The sequence below is a fragment of the Microtus oregoni genome, unplaced genomic scaffold, assembly GCF_018167655.1.
Source record: "Microtus oregoni isolate MIOR12 unplaced genomic scaffold, Mior012 000003F_ref0000135, whole genome shotgun sequence".
Taxonomy (NCBI): Eukaryota; Metazoa; Chordata; class Mammalia; order Rodentia; family Cricetidae; genus Microtus; species Microtus oregoni.
In genome coordinates, this window is record NW_024543062.1 from 36,653,962 (window position 1) to 36,673,481 (window position 19,520).

The following is a 19,520-nucleotide window of genomic DNA, read 5'->3' on the forward strand; positions in this document are numbered from 1 at the left end:
TACAGATTAATAATCTACCCATTTATCCTTTCATCACTATATTCTCCTATTTCTTTTCAGAATGAGTTCCCTGAGTTTAATCTCCTCTGAAAGTTTTCTTACTGATATAACCAATAACAACTTTTAAACAACCCCCAAACCATAATAATTATCTATAATCTACAGGTCAGTAGATTATTTAAAAAAAAAACAACCTTTCCACTTCTTGAAATTATGAATGTCATCTTTTTATAATTATTTCCTGTTGTCTGAGCATAAAAATTTCTTAAGGAGACCCTAATTTGAGTTAATGGTCAATTCCTTGGAGACATAGGTGATCCCCTGTTTCTGTGTGATGGGAAAGTGCAGGGCTTATCTGAAATACTGGCTGGAGTAGTCTAAGAAGCTGAACCATCTCAGATAATTCTCTTCACATTTTCTTGAGCAGTTTGCAGTCTGAACATGATCTTTGAATGACATTTTCAGGTTAATGATATTAACATTTTGAGTGTAATATGCAGCAGATCTCAGAGAAGTTAGAACACTAAAATCTATTAAATACATCCTTGATATGCAAGTCTAATTCTGAGCTATCTAATTCAGACTCAAGCATAAAATTATGCACCTGAAGTCAGGTAAAGCCTATTTCTAGAATTAGTTAGTACTCTGTATGACCATTAATATTTCAAAAGAGAGTTTAAATATACAAGTTATAAATTTTGAAATTTTTTCATCTTTGTAGCGATGAGGTGAGCAGGCCTGCTTTTCATGCCACCCAGCTCCCACATGGCTAGCTTAGCCCCAGAATAATTACATGGAAACTGTATTCATTTAAACACTTCCTGGCCCATTAGCTCTAGCCTCTGACTGGTTAATTCTCACATCTTGGTTAACCCATTTCTCTTAATATGTGTAGCACCACAAGGCGGTGACTTACCGATTAAGATCCTAACCTACAACCATCTCAGGTCAGAGAATCATGGGGTCTGCCTCAATTCCCTTCTTCCCAGCATTCTGTTCTGTCTACTCCACCTATCTAAATTCTGCCCTATCAAAAAGCCAAAACAGTTTCTTTTTTAACCAATGAAAGTAACACATAGACAGATGACCCTCCTACATCACATCTTAAGACAGGTTTTAAGGAGTCAAAATAAATTCAAGATTATGAGATTGGGGTCAATAGAATAGAATCTTTGTTTTGCTTTTGATCTTGTCCAATTCCAGCTGACTCTTCTTACATGAGATAGAGATTTTGAACTTTCCATCAATAATCATGTTTCCATTTATTGAAGGAGAGAGACACAACTGAACTTCAAATCAAGCTTTAATTCTTAGTTAGATTGAAATTACAGAAAGATAAATCATTTTATATTTAGAGAACAACAGAAACAAACATTTGGGAAAATGTATAAAATTTTATCCTTTTAGAAATGTGATATATCTTTAGGCCAACTCCTTTTTCTTGGAACATTTTCTCTGGATGATTCATCCTTTGTCTTCAGATGTCTCATTTGTCCAGTCATTCTCAGATTACTTATTTGGATTCTTTTATTCTCTTAGCAAGACAGAAACAAACCACACTTCAATCCTAATTATGGGGAGTTTCCAATTTTGGCAGGTTATATCTGATTAAATGAAAGGTATTTGTTAGTTTTTTACATTTAGAGTAAATGGCCCAGGTGGTTTGATGAACTATCACCTCTCCTAATGAGAAGGTCTCTCCTATTTTACTCTAATCTTTATCAATTCTGCTGGTATTCATAGCTTTTCTTTTCCCATAGAAACAAATCAATCCCTCTTTCTCAATGTAACACATATCAAGCTCTTCATTGTGAAATCAATACAAGTTTAAAGTATACATGGTGATTTAATTTGGCAATTTTTCCCTACTATCCAATGTCTCTCCTCACTTGTCATTCCTTTCTCATTATCATTATAATAATTAAAGTTAGTAAAACATTGTGCATTCTATCTCTGGAGAAAATTATTATAATTTTCTGTTTATTAATCATATTTTAAATTATGATTAGATCTTTATATAAATTCTTATCAAGTGAATTGTGTAGTATACATGAAACATATTTTATAGTGAAATATGCAAAAAGACTGTTTCATTTTACTAGATTCATATGCTGGAACATTGTCATTTTTAGTTTGTACAAGTATCCCCATGTTGGCCATAACTACACATAATTCTATAATAACAGAATTACATTTTTATTACTTTATTAATAATACCATTCAAAATTTCCACCTCCTCCCCTCCTCACATTTCCCTCCAACTCTCCCACTTACCCTTCCCTCCTCCTTCCCCAGTCCTAAAAGAGTGCAGGGTACCCTGCCCTGTGGGAAGTCCAAGGTTTCCCCCAGGCCTAGGAAGACATGCAACCGAATATACTAGAATCCCAAAAATCCAGTACATGAAGTAGAGACAAATCCCAGTGCCATTATCATTGGCTTCTCAGTCTTCCCCAATTGTCAGCCACATTCAGAGGGTCCAGGATGATGCCATGCTCATTCAGTCCCAGTACAGCTGGATTTGGTGAACTCCCATTAGATCAGGCACATTGTCTCAGTGGGTTGACCAACCTTTTGTGGTCCTGACTTCCTTGCTCATATTCTCCCTCCTTCTGCTCTTAAACTGGACCTGGGTAACTCAGTCCAATGCTTCAAAGTGGGTCTCTGTTTCTATCTCCATCTGTCGCAAGGCGAAGATTCTACGGTAATATTCAAGATAATCATCAGGAAGATGCATATATTTTAATTTTCCAAACTCTATAAAATGAAACACATCTATTTACCAAATGTCATTTCTATCAGAACAATTCTGAGACTAGAAGCACATTTTCTACAAATATCTGATCAACTTTGTCATTACACTATACTAGACAGTCTATTGAACCTGTATAGAATCTGATAAGTGTTACATAAATGGGGTAATTTTCATTTCTGATTATTTCATATAACTGAATATATTGTAAAATTAATTCTGAATCAACTTCAGAATAACTCTAGTGGTTTCAATATGTAAAACAATTATATATATTGAGAAAAGAGGTTGGGTAAAATCTAGTAATACCATGAGAATGAAATATAATTCTTTTGAAAAGAATTATCAGAGTTGTGAGCCACTTTTTCCTAAATTTCCTGACTTATGACCTATTTTTCCTGAACTCTTTGCTTCAATATGAAATGTGGGGGGTTCCAGCAATTATTGTTCCTCATGGTATGTGAAGAAGAATCCAAACATTTTTATATAAATATAAGTCTTGTAATTCTGCAATACTTGTTGCTAATATTTAACAAGAAGTTACTGTAAGCTGTGTGACAATATTTGTTTTCTCTCTTGAAGGCAATTTCAACATTTGTAAATGGCACTACAATTTCTGCTGAGTCTATTTCTGCCAATTGATGATGTCTTTATTTGACTTTCAGAATCAATTTGGAAGCATTTATTTAGATCTTTTTGATATTCTTACTATGCTTTTATGACAAAAATAACTGTTCAAGGATATTATCATCTCTGTGCATAAGAATTTCTGTGGGGAATGTATAGAAGGTAAAATAACCAGAATACAAACAAACTCTAGATCCAAAGGATCCAGATGTGTATTCTGTAGCTTATTTTCTACCAAAGTCAATCATTTCTGAGATTTTATTGGACTATTTAGACCCTTCTCTCCTTTTAATGTTTGAAATAAATTACCTAATTCTTGAGTAGTTAATACATTTACAGGTAATAGCCAGTTAATATTTCCCAGAAAATCTTAAAGTCATTAATACTTCAAAATAGATCTCTCAAGCTTTGCGCTCTCTGTGGTTGAATCCTTTTAAAACTATCTTATTTCCTAGGTAGTTCATATAATTAATTCTTAATTCTATTTCTAGAAGCAATTTGTAATCCCCAATAAATTAAAAGTTCTTTGACTCTTCTATCATGTATGTAAGGTATATGAGTTTGATCTCTAGAAAGAAATCATCCATATGGTTATACATTGAAGAGACTGTTTGCAAATTATTTTCAATGATAGTCCAAAATAATGACAAAACCTCGGCCTGCTTAACATCTCTTTAAGAACTTTCCAATGATACCTTTTAGTAGGCTAGGAATTACTGTAAGTAGGCATTCTGAGGTCAAATTTTCTCTAACCTGTTCATGTAAAGTTAAAAAAAACATTGTTCTAAATCAATCAACACAATAGATTATACTTTAAGTAATAAAGATTGCAAGGGAATTCCAACATGTAATGAGACCATTTTCTGAATCTCCTTATTTATGTGGTTCTTAGTTCTGTTAACATTATTAATTTTCCAGATTTTTTGAAATGACAAATAGACTAGTCAAGGAACTAGTCTATTCCTCAATATATTGAATATTTATCTGCTCCTGTTTCAACTGTTATGATTTCTATAATTTTTCTGTGGTCAAAGGCTGTTTCTCAATCAGACAGGCTTCTCAGTTAGCCATTTTAAATGGTAATGATACCTTTGAAAAATCAGCAGCTTCTTTGCCCTGCTTATATACAACCTGAAATGTTGGTCATTTTTTTTCTTTTTTTTAAAGATTTATTTATTATGTATACAGCATTTTGCCTGCATGTATGCCTGCACACCAGAAGAGGGCACCATATTTTATCATAGATGGTTGTGAGCCACCATGTGGTTGCTGGGTATTGAACTCAGGACCTCTGGAAGAGCAGACAGTGCTCTTAACCTCTGAGCCATCTCTCCAGCCCAGTCATTTTTCTTGATAATACCTTTTAATATTTTTCTCAGTAGTACGTATTACTTTATGGTTTGTTTCTGAGATTGAAGGAATGTTAATTTGGGCTTTCCATTTATGTAACAAATCATGTCTTCATAAATTTATTGCTATTTAAGCAACCTATGTCCTTAATTTCCCTACCTATTCTTCTAGTCTTTTCTAGACTAGAAAAAGTCAATTCTTTTTGCATGTTATTTTACCTGAGACAAAGTTTCTCTCCCCAGAAACAGAATTTTTATCTCCTGAAGAGACCAAATTTTTGCTAAGATACTGATGATATTGTTTTTACAATTGAAACTGGTTCTACTAAGCTATCAATTTCAATGCAATTTATTTGTATTATTAGCTTTGATCTTTGATTATTTATAACACCTTGGTCAAATAATTTTTCCATTCTTTCCTTAATAATTTGTTTTATCTAATAAAACTGTTATATTATCTAGACCAGTATGGCTTTTAACAACAGGCATTAAGTTTTTTTTTTAATTATTCTGAGGAGGGACTCCCCAGTGCTGATAGGAACTTATTAACTAAATTTGAAATTATAGCATGCAAGAGGCTAACTAAAACATTTCCCTATGTCAAACTATTACCTTGTCTGTCCCTTTTTTAGCTTCATTAATTAGTTCAATGACACTCTTTGTCACACCTTCTGCTTATTCCAGAAGGCTGTAGATTATCTCTAGAATAAATATTGTTTCTAGGAACCCCTTGCCTATAATCCCCTTTCAGAGTCTCTCTGTATATCCTTAGTCTACCAAAATTTCTATGGCTAATTTTGTTCATCTAGTAGTTATCTCTTCCCTCTGATTTAAAGTAAACTTTATTTTTAGTCTCAGCCATATCAGAATGCAATTAAAATACTCCAAAACACATACTTATTAAGTATTGTTATAAAGAATAATTGTGTACCTTGCCATATAATAATGATATTATTATATTTATTCTGATCATGGGAATTATCTAATATTTATTTAATAACATAACTTGAAAAGCAAGACAAGCCTCCAGTTTGTAATCTTTACTTTCACTTTACATCTGAACAACAAATTTTGGGTATTTAAGAAGGACATGGCTTGAGGCATTCTTTATAATGTACATTTTATCAGTTATGGCTTAATTTTAGTGTTTCAGAGAGCTATTTCACTATGATCATATAAAGCATTTTTAGTTATTTAAGGACCTCAGGAAATAACTTAATTCTGAGTTTGTTCCTAGTGCCAGTATGACTATAAGAGAAATTTACAAAAGTAGAAATTTCTATTCTTAGTAAAATTCACTGGACTGATACAAACAAATCTTCTAGCTCCTGAGTGGAAGCACAATGATCATAGAACATTTTTTTATCTACTTTCACTTATCAAGGGAAAAAACCAGAACCTATAGATGAAAACAATAAGTGATGCTAGCACTGAGCATTGATTTCTGATAAGTGTATGAAGTGCATAGGTTTCCTTAAGGAAATATATCAATATACAGAAAGCTTCTAATCCAATTTATTGCATGACTTTTAATAGAGATGTAATTAATTCCATTCTCTATGTTTAATTTGCAGACAATGTCCAACAGATTTCTTCAATTCCTGTGTATGTACAAGTTTTTAATATTAATGATCATGCTCCTGAGTTCTATCAATACTATGAGACTTATGTTTGTGAAAATGCTGAATTTGGTGAGGTAAGATAAGAAATCACAATAAATCACCAAATAATGAGCAACAGCATATTTTATATTTTCTAAATATATATTAATTGGTAGTATAAGGGACCATACTCTATATTACATAAAGTAAATAATTTGAGTTATATTCATTTTATTACAAATGTACATATATTCTATGCAATTTTATTTTCCTTTTTGGAAATACTATAGAATATAACACTATATTTTATGCCTCTCCTATGATAGTTTACTTCATAAAACCTTAGATTATTATCATGAACCAAACAATTTATTTTAAGACAGGCAGATATAACTGCTTGATCAGTTTCCTTAGTCATCCTTTTAGTCTCAAGTTAAAAATGTTTCATTCTATTATCTTAAAATATTTTGTTTAAAGAAACTAGCACAATATTGTAAATAAATTGAAATATGCCACATATAATTGTTACGGAAAAACTGGTTTATAAAGATGGCCTTAATTATGCTTATTTATATATATATGTATTTATGTATATATATCGCTATATTATATGTGCCTATATAGTTATATGTTACATATAATATATGATTAAATATTGTGTATTAGTATATATACTTATCATGCATAACTAGTAGGTATACACATCTTTTTTTTTTTTGGTTTTTTGAGACAGGGTTTCTCTGTAGCTTTGGTGCCTGTGCAGGAACTAGCTCTTGTAGACCAGGCTCGCCTAGAACTCCCAGAGATCTGCCTGCCTCTGCCTCCCGATATATCTTAATACACACATCAACATAGGATAGTTGAATCCAACAAGAATGTTTTCACCCAAACTTACTAGTGAGATAACGAAGGGGTTACTTCGTTATCGAAGTATTATAATAACGAAATATTACTTTGCTTTCTTTCTTGAGTTCTATTTCTCAGGATACCATACTAGAAAATGTGTGATGAATATAAAGAAGAAAGGAGGGATGCATTGGCATGGCAAATTTTTAATATTTAAATGTTTTAATTAAATTCTAGTGATCAAAAGTCAGGAAAATAATGTGTACAAAAAGGTATGGTGATGGCCAGAATAAAAGTATGATTTTTGTAGCACATGATACATGACTTGAACTGGAGAAAAGAAAATGTATTTATACCCTGAACACACGTGATGCATGAACATCAACATCAACAAGTATTAAAAGACAATGAGTTTGTTAGAAATTTTGGCCTGGAAGTTATCAGAGAATGATAGAGACCAGTAGAGACAGAGAATAAGAATCATGGAGAAATAACTGTAGCCAAGAAAATGACTTACTATGCTTTACATGAAAGAAGAAAGCAAAGAATAGATACACAGAAATTTGATTTATGATTTTGTGTTTAAAGTTTAATACAAAATTATTAAATTCTATGATTATGTCATTTAATCATAAATCATACTTTTTGCAATTTATATTTTATGAATGTTGAATTAAGATCCCTTTCCGATATAAAACTAGCAGTGCAATAAGAGAAAAACAGTTGTTAAGTAATTCATACATTATTTTCAAAAGTATTAAGTTTTTGTGGTGGGAAGAAGAAACAAAGAGACCAACGAAATGTGGACAATGACATTAGGAAGTATGTGAATAGAATATTTAGGGGAAATCCAATTACAATGTGACTCCTGAAGTGGAAAGTGAAAACAGTGAATGTATCAAACTTTACATTATCCAGGGGACTGGTAGGGTATGTGCCCTTCATTTGACACTGGTAGTGGCTAGAGCAAATAAGCTGTAAGAGCAGGGGACTGCCTCATATGTGTAGAGAAGGACCAATACTAAATAGAATGGTTCATGGATTTCAGGGAAATAGTGCAGTCCAAGTCATGGTAGTATATGAGGTAAAGACTAGGATTTACATTTTTTCTCTCAGAATAAAGTCTTAATTTAGTGGAGAGTTTAAACAAGAATAAATGGAAAGATTTTATATGGTTTTCTGGACACATACTTACATATTGACGTACAGTGGAGCTCTTCTGTAGGAAGACACGCCATCCAGTTATCATAGTACAAAGCAAGGGACAATGAGTTCTCACAATGTGAAAGTATTGAAGGTAGTGGTTGAAGCCACCGTATCTTTCATATAACATGAGAGTACAGATGTTGTAAAAGAATGGAATCATGATAAAACTAGAAAAGGTGACTTATGAATAAATTCCAATGGATCAGTCATTATATCTGAAAATAAAAAGATGTTTTGCCTTGTTAAAATAATATTTGGGAGAAGAAAAGTGAAGAAATGAACAGTTCATCTGTAAACTTTAAAATTGTTATGTAGACTCATGGACATCAATATAGCATTAAAAGGAAAAGCCCCTTATTGACAAGATAAACTTGAATATAACAGTCACCTATGAGATATGATAAGCAACGACAACTAGAGACTGAGACAAAGAAGAAAATATTTGAAAACCTTAGGTAAATAGAAAATGTTATTATCTAGAAAGGAAATATAATTTAAATTTTCTGCTCATAGATTGGAGAGTGATGTGGGATGTCCTTCTGTATATGTGTTGTTTTTATTAGTTCATGAATAAAGATTTATTGACCTACAGCAGGGCAGAAAAAAAAACCAGTCAGGAAATCCTAATAAAGATATATATATATATATATATATATATATATATATATATATATATATATGTATATAAATACATATATATATATAAAAGATTAGTTGGAGTCAAGGAGATGACATGTGACTGCTGAAGGGAAAGGATACCAAAATTTAGAGGAAGGCCATAGTCTCATGGTGATACACAGATTAATAGAAATGGGTTAATTTAAGATGTAAAAGTTAGCTAAGAGCAGGGTGGTGGTGATGCATGCCTTTAATCCAACACTTGGGAGGCAGAGGCAGGCAGATCTCTTTAAGTTTGAGGCCAGCCTGGTCTACAAGAGCTAGATCCAGGACAGCCTCCAAAACTACAGAGAAACCCTGTCTCAAAAAACAAACAAAAAACCAAAAGAATTAACTACAATATACCTAAGCTATTAATCAAAACAGCTTTAATCATCAGGCAATAAAAGCAACACATTTAGAGAAGGACATACCATATCAGGGAAGCACAGAAAAGTTCCTTTTGAGTTGAAATTTCAAATTTTACAAATTTCAAAAATTATATTAAATAAAAAATGTTATAAAAATGTAATATATATGTTATTAACAGTGGATACTGTCTAATAAGGAAATGAAGAATATGGAGCTGGCTAGATAGTTTTTTTTATGAGTGTATAATACAGTTATACCAAAGACAAACAAAATACATGAGCATATGTGTGTACAAAATATGTGTAAACACATTCACCTCAAAATGTATGTCATGACACATGCATACTCCACATAAATAATATAGTGAATCCCTGCTCCCCTATCCAACCTTCCTTTATCCCAATCATCCCGTTGCCCCAAGTTCTCCCCATCCTACCCTTCTCACTTTTCTCTCCCCATCTCCCCTTACCCCCCTCCCACAGCACCCTTAAGATCCCGATTTTTGCCTGGCAATCTTGTCTACTTCCCATACCCAGGAGGATAGCTATAAGTTTTTCTTTGGGTTCACCTTCTTATCTAGCTTCTTTAGGATAACAAATTATAGACTCACTGGCCTATATTTATGGCTAGAACCCAATTATGAGTGAGTATATCCCTTGTTCATCTTTTTGGGTCTGGGTTACCTCACTCAGGATACTATTTTCTATTGCCATCCATTTGCATGCAAAATTTGAGAAGTCATTGTTTTTTACCACTGAGTAGTACTCTAATGTGAATATATTCCACACTTTCTTCATCCATTCTTCCATTGAAGGACATCTAGGTTGTTTCCAGGTTCTGGCTATTACAAATAATGCTGCTATGAACATAGTTGCCCTTGTCATATGATAGGGCATCTCTTGGGTATATTCCCAAGAGTGGTATTGCTGGGTCCAGGGGTAGGTTGATCCCGAATTTCCTGAGAAACCGAAACTGCTTTCCAAAGTGGTTGCACAAGTTTGCATTCCCACCCCAATGGATGAGGGTACCCCTTCCTCCACAACCTCTCCAGCAGAGGCTATCATTGGTGTTTTTGATTTTAGCCAATCTGACAGGTGTAAGATGATATCTCAAAGTTGTTTTGATTTGCATTTCCCTGACCTCTAACGAGGTTGAGCATGACCTTAAGTGTCTTTTGGCCATTTGAACTTCTTCTGCTGAGATTTCTCTGTTCAGATCAGGGCCCCATTTTTTCATTGGGTTAATTAGCATTTTAAAGTCTAGATTATTTTCCTTAAAAGCAGCCATTGTTATTGATCAAATAAAGGAATTATTGTCAAGATAACTAAGAAGGTGAGACAACTTGTTGGGGGCACTTAAGTCTTTTACACCCATACATCTCACAAACTCGAATGCATAAATAGGGAACCCTGACTGCTCTTTGGACTGGAGAGGGAGGGGTAGAGGAGTGGGGGGAGGGGGAGAAGGGTGGGGGAGGGAGAGAAGGGAGAAAGGAGGGGGAGGGAAATGGGAGGCTGGGAGGAGGTGGAAACTTGTTTTTTTTCTCCTTTTCTCAATAAAAAAAATGAAAAATAAATAAATAATAATAATAAAAAAATATGACCTGAGAAGGAAAATAGCACTAGGCATGCTGACACAGAGAGGGGAGTGTCTCTCAGGACTGAACCCTGCAGAAAGGACTAGAGTTAATAAAGAAATGCTGGGAGTGGGAAAATAGTTGTCTTCAGTGAAGAGCATTCCACTCTACTACGTAATTCTGTAGTTGTTACCAAAAGACATTGTACTTAAGTATTCCCAAACTAGTACACATCAAAATATATGTCTGCAACAGCAAAGATTGAAAGTGAAAGCCATAAATTTGTAGTTATATAGAAGAGTTTGGAGGGAGGAAATAATAAAAATATGTATATATTATAACTTTTTTGTACCATTGGCTTCTTGGCCCTTTCACTTGTTTTTTTCTTTCCTCCCACTGTCCACCTATCATAGCTCAGTTTGGTCAAGTCCCCTCTGTGTTCTACCAGGTGCCCATGCCTCTGGCTATTCTCTTCTTGTTATCTACAATAAACGGTCTCTTCCACCATTCCCAGAAGCAGTCATATCTTTTCTTTTTATTTTTTTTTATTTTCATTGTTTTTAAAAATTTCTAAAGTTGCATATTAACTCATATGTGTTGGCCAAATTTATGAAGTATCAACTCTTGAACAACAGTAACTTAGCATTTTCTTGTAATAAACTAGTTTCAAAGCTCACTGCTAATAAGTGATTTGCAGGATGATCACCAGAATTTTTACCTTATTTGTGTGATTATAGTGTTCAAACATTAATTTTTGATGTCAGGAAATTTAACTGATGTGGGTTTGAATAAGAATGATATCATTTGAATGCTTTGTTCCCATGTGCTGAATTGTTGCAAAATATTAGGAAGTGTTGTGTACTTTGAGTATATGTATCCTTCTTGAAGAATGTGTGTCACTAGAAATAATGAGGTAAGGACAAGTAAAACTTAGTCTTGCTTTCTGTCTGCCTGTGGATTGGAATATAGTTCTCTGTTCCTTCTCCAGCACCATGCTTGCCTACCTGCTTCCATTCTGCCTGCAATAATGGGAATGTTCTAAACTTCTGAAGTTGTAAGCAAGCCCCTCAGAAACGTTTTCCTCTAAAGTGTTGTCTTGATCATGGTGTTTGTTCACAGCAGCGGAAGAGTAATTAAAACACCTCCTTCATCTGCTCAGTCTCAAACTTTCCTAGTGTGATAAATATTTCCAGAGTCCCGAAACTGTCACATGTTCTTCTGCTTTTCATATTGATCGTCTGAATGCTCTAAACTTTGTGACATGATTTTTATGCTCAGATTTCTTTTTACTGGCATTGTAAGTATAAAACAAAAAAATACATATAAATTTGAATTATAAACTACACTCAGCTTATTTTGTCTTAGAAAACTGGAATAGTGACTGCTTGGAATAAAATTTTAAAAACACCCAAACGGATACTTTTTTCTTGGTATAGCATTCATCATAGAGGTTTTGAATTACAAAAAGTTTTGCAGACTCATTAAATATAAGAAATTATGGAAGAACTTTGGTAGTGAAATCACATCTGTGTTCAATATATTGACTATATGAAGGATATAAACATGGTATCACTCGTTGAATATTTTAGATTCAAAGTCATTGAAAATAGAATCATTTTTAGTATCAAATTAGGCCACATTAAATTTCCTTTTTTGAATTGCATCTAAGTGTGTCAATCAAGCATATATGTTGCATTTTATGTACAGCACATCAATATACATATATAAAATAATTAAAAAAATTAATAATGAATACCCATTTCTGTAATAGGCAGAGTAGCTCTAAAAGACACTCAAAGTACAATGTATAGTGAATTCTTATTTTGATTGATTACAACATTCACGTGAAACGTAATATAAGTATTTATAAAATTAAATCACTAACAATTTATTTCAAAAATTACTTTGAATATATATAATAATACATATCAGTGAATAAATTATAGGTGAGTTTGTATTAAAGTTGTTTATTTTCAAATTGTGTAAGTTGACAGAATGTATTTTCATTCTGGAATTCACAGATAATTATAGATAGAAAATCCAATGTATTATGTAAAAGGAACTTAGACAAAATCATACACATTGAGCAAACAAATACCAAAAACAGAGCTATCAAAATTAGCTATAATCTTGTAAAATGCCTATCACTTTTTCCTAAGTTCATTATTAGTTTATCCTTACTTTTAAATCTTTTAATTCATTAATGATACCATTAATTTTAAAGACCTCAGTAGGCCGGAGTTAGCCAAATATAATAGTTTAGATAAGTAATCAACTCTAAGTATACATAGTTTTAGATTTATTTGCACAATGAAATACATGATTTCTATTGCTGAATTTTAAGGAAATAAATATTAATATTAAATATTAAAGATTTGTTTTTACTTAAAATGTATATGTACTTAAAGTTGAATGTATTATTTTAATAATACCTCTTTGATAGATTAAGAATTGATTATGTCTATGGGTTCTTTATTAAAATTAATAGAAGTAGTTTGTTTCACTTCAAATCCAGCTATGAATCAAATATAAGTTCATCTATATTTTTTAAACTGATCTATTCCATTTGTTTCTAATATAAACGCTGTATTTTGGCTAATTTTAATTAAGCATTTTAGAAAACAGAACAAAACCAAAGGATTTCATCTTCTGAAGCCTTCCTTTATTAAAGGAATTTTTTTTTCAATAAAGTTTACATTTATCACACAACTTCAAATGAAATGATTAACTATATTCATGTCACCAAGGTAAATGTGACAGTTATGATTTGTTACAAATACTGCCTTAGTTAGACAAATAAATCCAAAACTGTGTGATCAGTAACAATCTAAAACATTACCTTATACTGTCTGATGTGGGAATCCCCTTTGTGTGCTGTGAATACCATTAATGAATAAAGAAACTGCTTTGGACCTATATCAAGGTAGCATGTATGTAGGCAAGGAAAGCTAGGCTGAATGCTGAGAGAAAAGAGGGTGAAGTCAGAGAGAAGTCATGGAGCTTTCGCTGGAGACAGATATGCTGAAAATTTGCTTGTAGGCCATGACCTTGTGATGATGCACAGATTAATGGAGATGGGTTAAATTAATATGTAAGATTGAGTCAATAAGAAGCTAGAGCTAATGGACCAAACTGATTTAATGAATACAGTTTCTGTATGGTTATTTCTGGGCTAAGCTAGCTGGGTGGCCAGGAACCAACAAGCCGTCTCCCACTACAACTAACCTCACCAGAAAGTTTTCTTGGTGAGGCCATAGCATAACTGTAGTGATGTATAATAGTTTTTTAAAAACATGTTCAGGTGAACCTATAAGGGAATCTTAAAAACTTTATGTTCAAACACAGCCTAGTGTCTGACTTTAGATAACTTGTATGTGGCATAATATGGATCAAGAATACTATAATCTTAAAATCCTGCCCTCACTCATCAAGATAAAAAAAATCTATTTTAAAATAAAAATACTGTCTTGAAATCATGTGATACTTTCTTATTACTACAATCATAGGATGAATAAAATTTTTCTTTCTGTATTTTCTTTTAAAAATTTAGGATTTAGTTAAAATCAAATATTTTTGTGAAAACATAAATCAATATGGACATGTAATATACAGATTGTTTCTGTTTTTTAAGTCTGTCCTGAATTCATGTAGGAAAATAACTGTTCATTGAAGTATAACTTATCAATTTGGATATTTCATCTTACAGTCAAGTGAAGATTTAATTGAAACACTATTAAAGACATTTTGATTTTAGAAAATATAAAATACTAACTACTGCAATCAATTTAATTTAATCTTGAGAATTAATTACTATCTTACTGTGTGATAATGTCTAGTTTATCTTTTCCCTCATTAAAATGATCAGACTTATGACTTAACATAAAAGAATTGAGAACTGATTTGATTTCATCTGCATTTCTTTACAATTTTATGATTTGAGATAAAGTGTCATTTATTTGATGGTAAAAATTTGTCTATCATCTTTGTGAGTCAGAAGCAGTCATACATTGTCTGAAAGCATTAAATGTGTCATTTCTGAAAACTAATTACAAAATTAATTACTTTAGGAAAAAAATAATTGCTCTAAATATGTGTATAACTAGAAAGTCAACATCATCATGACTTAATCTACAAATAATAATGACTGCATAGCAGATGAAGATCAGGAATAAAAATTGAAGTATTTAAGAAACATAGAGATTTTGCTAAAGTAATTTTAAGAAATATTATATATAATAAGAGCATTGACCAATTTATTTTTCCCAATAATCACAATCAAATTTCTTAATAATTTTCTAGATAATTCAGACCATAAGTGCAATAGACAGAGATGAATCCATTGAACATCACCATTTTTACTTCAATCACTCTGTGGAAGACAGAAATAATTCAAGTTTTATACTAAGAGACAATCAAGGTAACTGTTCATCTATAAGTGTGTTTAGTGGAATCTATTATCTTTTACACCAATGGATTTGGTGAACTGATTATTTAACAGTCTTGCAATATGAAAAATGGAACAAGACCAATGGCTAAAATGGAAAATAATGCAAATTCAAGTTTGAAGGCCACTGATTTTGTTACTCCTCATATTTCTTCAAATTAGAAGCACATTTAGAAGTCATTAGTGAGAGGTTATATATTTAATTTTTTGTGTACTATACATATGTAAGTCTATGAGTTTGTTTTATAGCATCTTGATATTAAATTTTAAATAGAATGCTATTCTTGGTTATGGGATACTATAAAAACTTACAGGCTACCAAATATCCTTATGATGGTGACATCACAGCTCTTTAACCATCATGGACTCTTTCCATTATCAGTGTAATGATGAAGAGCAAATAACCTATATTTAAAGTTACAATGAGTGTGCCTTAACTCAATTATGAATATCTTAGAACACTAATTAACTTACATAAACATAATGTTTAAATCTGTTCACTATCTTAGAACACAAAGACTTTATTAATTAAAGAATAATTATTCTGAAGTTAGGATTTTGTTTCAAAAGGCAGACTTTCTTTTACTTCTCTTTAAAGACAATAACTTCTAAAATTATATTTTTCCTTCTTTTTTTATTAATTGTTTTTATTAAAAAATTCCTGGCACCTCCCCGCCTCCCTTTTCCCTCCCCTCGCCCACTCCCCACGCCCTGCTCCCCTCCCTCTCCCTCTCCAGTCCAAAGAGCAGTCAGGGTTCCCTGCCCTGTGGGAAGTCCAAGGTCCTCCCCACTCCATCCAGGTCTAGGAAGGTGAGCATCCAAACAGGCTAGGCTCCCACAAAGCCAGTACATGCAGTAGGACCAAAACTCAGTGCCATTGTTCTTGGCTTCTCAGCAGCCCTCATTGTCCACCATATTCAGAGAGTCCGGTTTTATCCCATGCATTTTCAGTCAGAGTCCAGCTGGCCTTGATGAGCTCCCAATAATTCAATCCCACTGTCTCAGTGGGTGGGTGCCCCCTCACGGTCTTGACTTCCTTGTTCATGTTCTCACTCCTTCTGTTCCTCATTTGGACCTTGGGAGCTCAGTCCATTGCCCCAATGTCTCTATCTCCATCTATCGCCAGATGAAGGTTCCATGGTGCTATGCAAGATATTCATTAGTATGGCTATTGGATTGGGCCATTTCAGGCTCTCTCTCCTCAGCTGCCCAAGGACCTAGTTGGATACATCTCTCTGGACCCCTGGAAACCCCTCTAGAGTGAAGGCTCTTGCCAAACCTAAAATGGATCCCTTAATTAAGATATATACTTCCCTGCTCCCATATCCATTTTTCTATTGTCCCTACCATCCCATTCCCCCAAGCACTCCCCATCCTCCCCTTCTCACTTATCTCTCCCCATCTCCCTTTTCCCCATCCCACCCCACCCCCCAGTTCCCAATTTTTGCCCATCAATCGTGTCTACTTCCAATATCCAGGAGGATAACTGTATGTTTTTCTTTGGGTTCACCTTCTTATTTAGCTTCTCTGGGATCATGAATTATAGGCACAATGTCCTAAATTTCTGGCTAAAAACAAGTTGTAAGTGAGTCCATCCCATGTTCATCTTTTTGGGCCTAGGTTACCTCACTCAGGATAGTGTTTTCTATTTCCATCCATTTGCATGCAAAATTCAAGATGTCATTGTTTTTTACCACTGAGTAGTACTCTAATATGTATATATTCCACACTTTCTTCATCCATTCTTCCATTGAAGAGCATCTAGGTTGTTTCCAGGTCCTGGCTATTACGAATAATGCTACTATGAACATAGTTGAACAATGCTTTTGTAATATGATAGGGCATCTCTTGGGTATATTCCCAAGAGTGGTATTGCTGGGTCCTGGGGTGGTTGATCCCGAATTTCCTGAGAAACCGAAACACTGATTTCCAAAGTGGTTGCACAAGTTTGCATACCCACCAGCAATGGATGAGTGTACCCTTTACTCCACATCCTTTCCAGCAAAGGCTATCATTGGTGTTTTTGATTTTAGCCATTCTGACAGGTGTAAGGTGGTATCTCCAAGTTGTACTGATTTGCATTTCCCTCGTCACTAAGGAAGTTGAGCATGACCTTAAGTGTCTTTTGGCCATTTGAACTTCTTCTGTTGAGAATTCTCTGTTCATTTCAGTACCCCATTTTTTAATTGGGTTAATTAGCATTTTAGAGTCTAGTTTCTTGAGTTCTTTATATTTTTTGGAGATGAGACCTTTGTCTGTTGCAGGGTTGGTGAAGATCCTCTCCCAGTCATTGTGTTGCCTTTTTGTCTTAGTGACAGTGTTCTTTGCTTTACAGAAACTTCTCAGTTTCAGGAGGTCCCATTGATTCAATGTTGCCCGTAATGTCTGTGCTACTGGGGTTATATGAAGTAAGTGGTCTCCTGTGCCCATGTGTTGTAGAGTACTTCTCACTCTCTTCTATCAGGTTCAGTGTGTTCATATTGATATTGAGGTCTTTAATCCATTTGGACATGAGTTTGTGCATGGTGATAGATATGGATCTATTTTCATTCTTCTACATGTTGATAACCAGTTCTGCCAGGACCATTTGTTGAAGATGCTCCCTTTCTTCCATTGTATACTTTTAGCTCCTTTATTAAAAATCAGGTGTTCATAGGTTTGTGGGTTAAAATCCGGGTTTTCTACTAGATTCCATTGATTGACTTCTCTGTTTTTATGCCAATACCAAGCTGTTTTCAATACTGAAGCTCTGTAATAGAGTTGATGGTAATGACTCTAGAAATTCCTTTATTGTATAGGATTGTTTTGGCTATCCTGGGTTTTTGTATTTCTATATAAAGTTGATTATTGTCCTCTCAAGTCTGTGAAGAATTTTGATGGGATTTTGATGAGAATATCATTGAATCTATAGATTGCTTTTGGGAGAATTGCCATTTTTACTATGTTGATCCTCCCAATCCAAGAGCAAGAGAGATCCTTTCATTTTCTGGTATCCTCTTCAATTTCTTTCTTCAAAAATTTAAAGTTCTTATCAAATAGATCTTTTACTTCCTTGGTCAGAGTTACCCCAAGATATTTTATGCTATTTGTGGCTGTCATGAAAGGTGATGCTTCTCTCAATTCCCTCTCTGAATCCTTATCCTTAGTGTATAGGAGGGCAACTGATTTTTTGGAGTTGATCTTTTATCCTGCCATGTTACTAAAGGTGTTTATCAGCTGTAGCAGTTCTTTGGTAGAGTTTTTTGCGTCACTTATGTATACTATCATATCATTTGCAAATAACGAAAGTTAACTTCTTCCTTTCCAATTCGAATCCCCTTATGTTGTCTTATTGCTATTGGTAAATCTTCAAGCACTATATTGAAGAGGTATGGAGAGAGTGGACAGCCTTGTGTTCCTGATTTTAGTGGGATGGCTTTGAGTATCTCTCCATTTAATTTGATGTTAGCTGTTGGCTTGCTGTAAATAGCTTTTATTATATTTAGATATGACCCTTGTATCCCTAATCTCTCCAAGACCTTTATCATAAAGGGATTTTGAATTTTGTCAAATGCTTTTACAGTATCTAATGAAATAATCATATGTTTTTTTTATTTCAGTTTATTTATATGATGGATTACATTGATAGATTTGTGTATGTTGAACCAGCCCTGCATCTCTGGGATGAAGCCTACTTGATCATAATGGATAATTTTTCTAATGTGTTCTTGGATTCGGTTTGCCAGTATTTTATTGACAATTTTTGCTTTGATGTTCATGAGTGAGATAGGCCTGTAATTCTCTTTCTTGGTTGGGTCTTTGTGTCGTTTTTGGTATCAGGGTAACTGTAGCTTCATAAAAGGTATTTGGCAATGACTCTTCTGTTTCTATATTGTGAAATACATTTGGGAGTGTAGGTACTAGCTCTTCTTGGAACTTCTGGAAGAATTCTGCATTGTAGCCATCTGGTCCTGGGCTTTTTTTGGAAGGGAGGTGTTTGATAACAGTTTCTAATTCCATGCGACTAACAGGTCTATTTAGATTGTTCACTTGTTCTTGGTTTAACTTTGGTGCATGGTACTTATCTTAAAAAATGTCCATTTCTTTTGCATTT

The 19,520-nt window shown here is 33.5% G+C and overlaps 1 protein-coding gene across 2 annotated transcripts in view; it reads left to right on the forward strand.

The window, feature by feature from the left end:
* Positions 1 to 19,520, forward strand: part of Cdh19 (cadherin 19) — a 113,292-nt gene that overhangs the window by 81,880 nt on the left and 11,892 nt on the right. For both annotated transcript variants that reach the window (XM_041648754.1, XM_041648755.1), the window contains exons 10-11: positions 6,300 to 6,421; positions 15,283 to 15,400. In XM_041648754.1, coding sequence (XP_041504688.1) covers positions 6,300 to 6,421; positions 15,283 to 15,400 — 240 coding nt within the window. The remainder of the gene's footprint in view (positions 1 to 6,299; positions 6,422 to 15,282; positions 15,401 to 19,520) is intronic.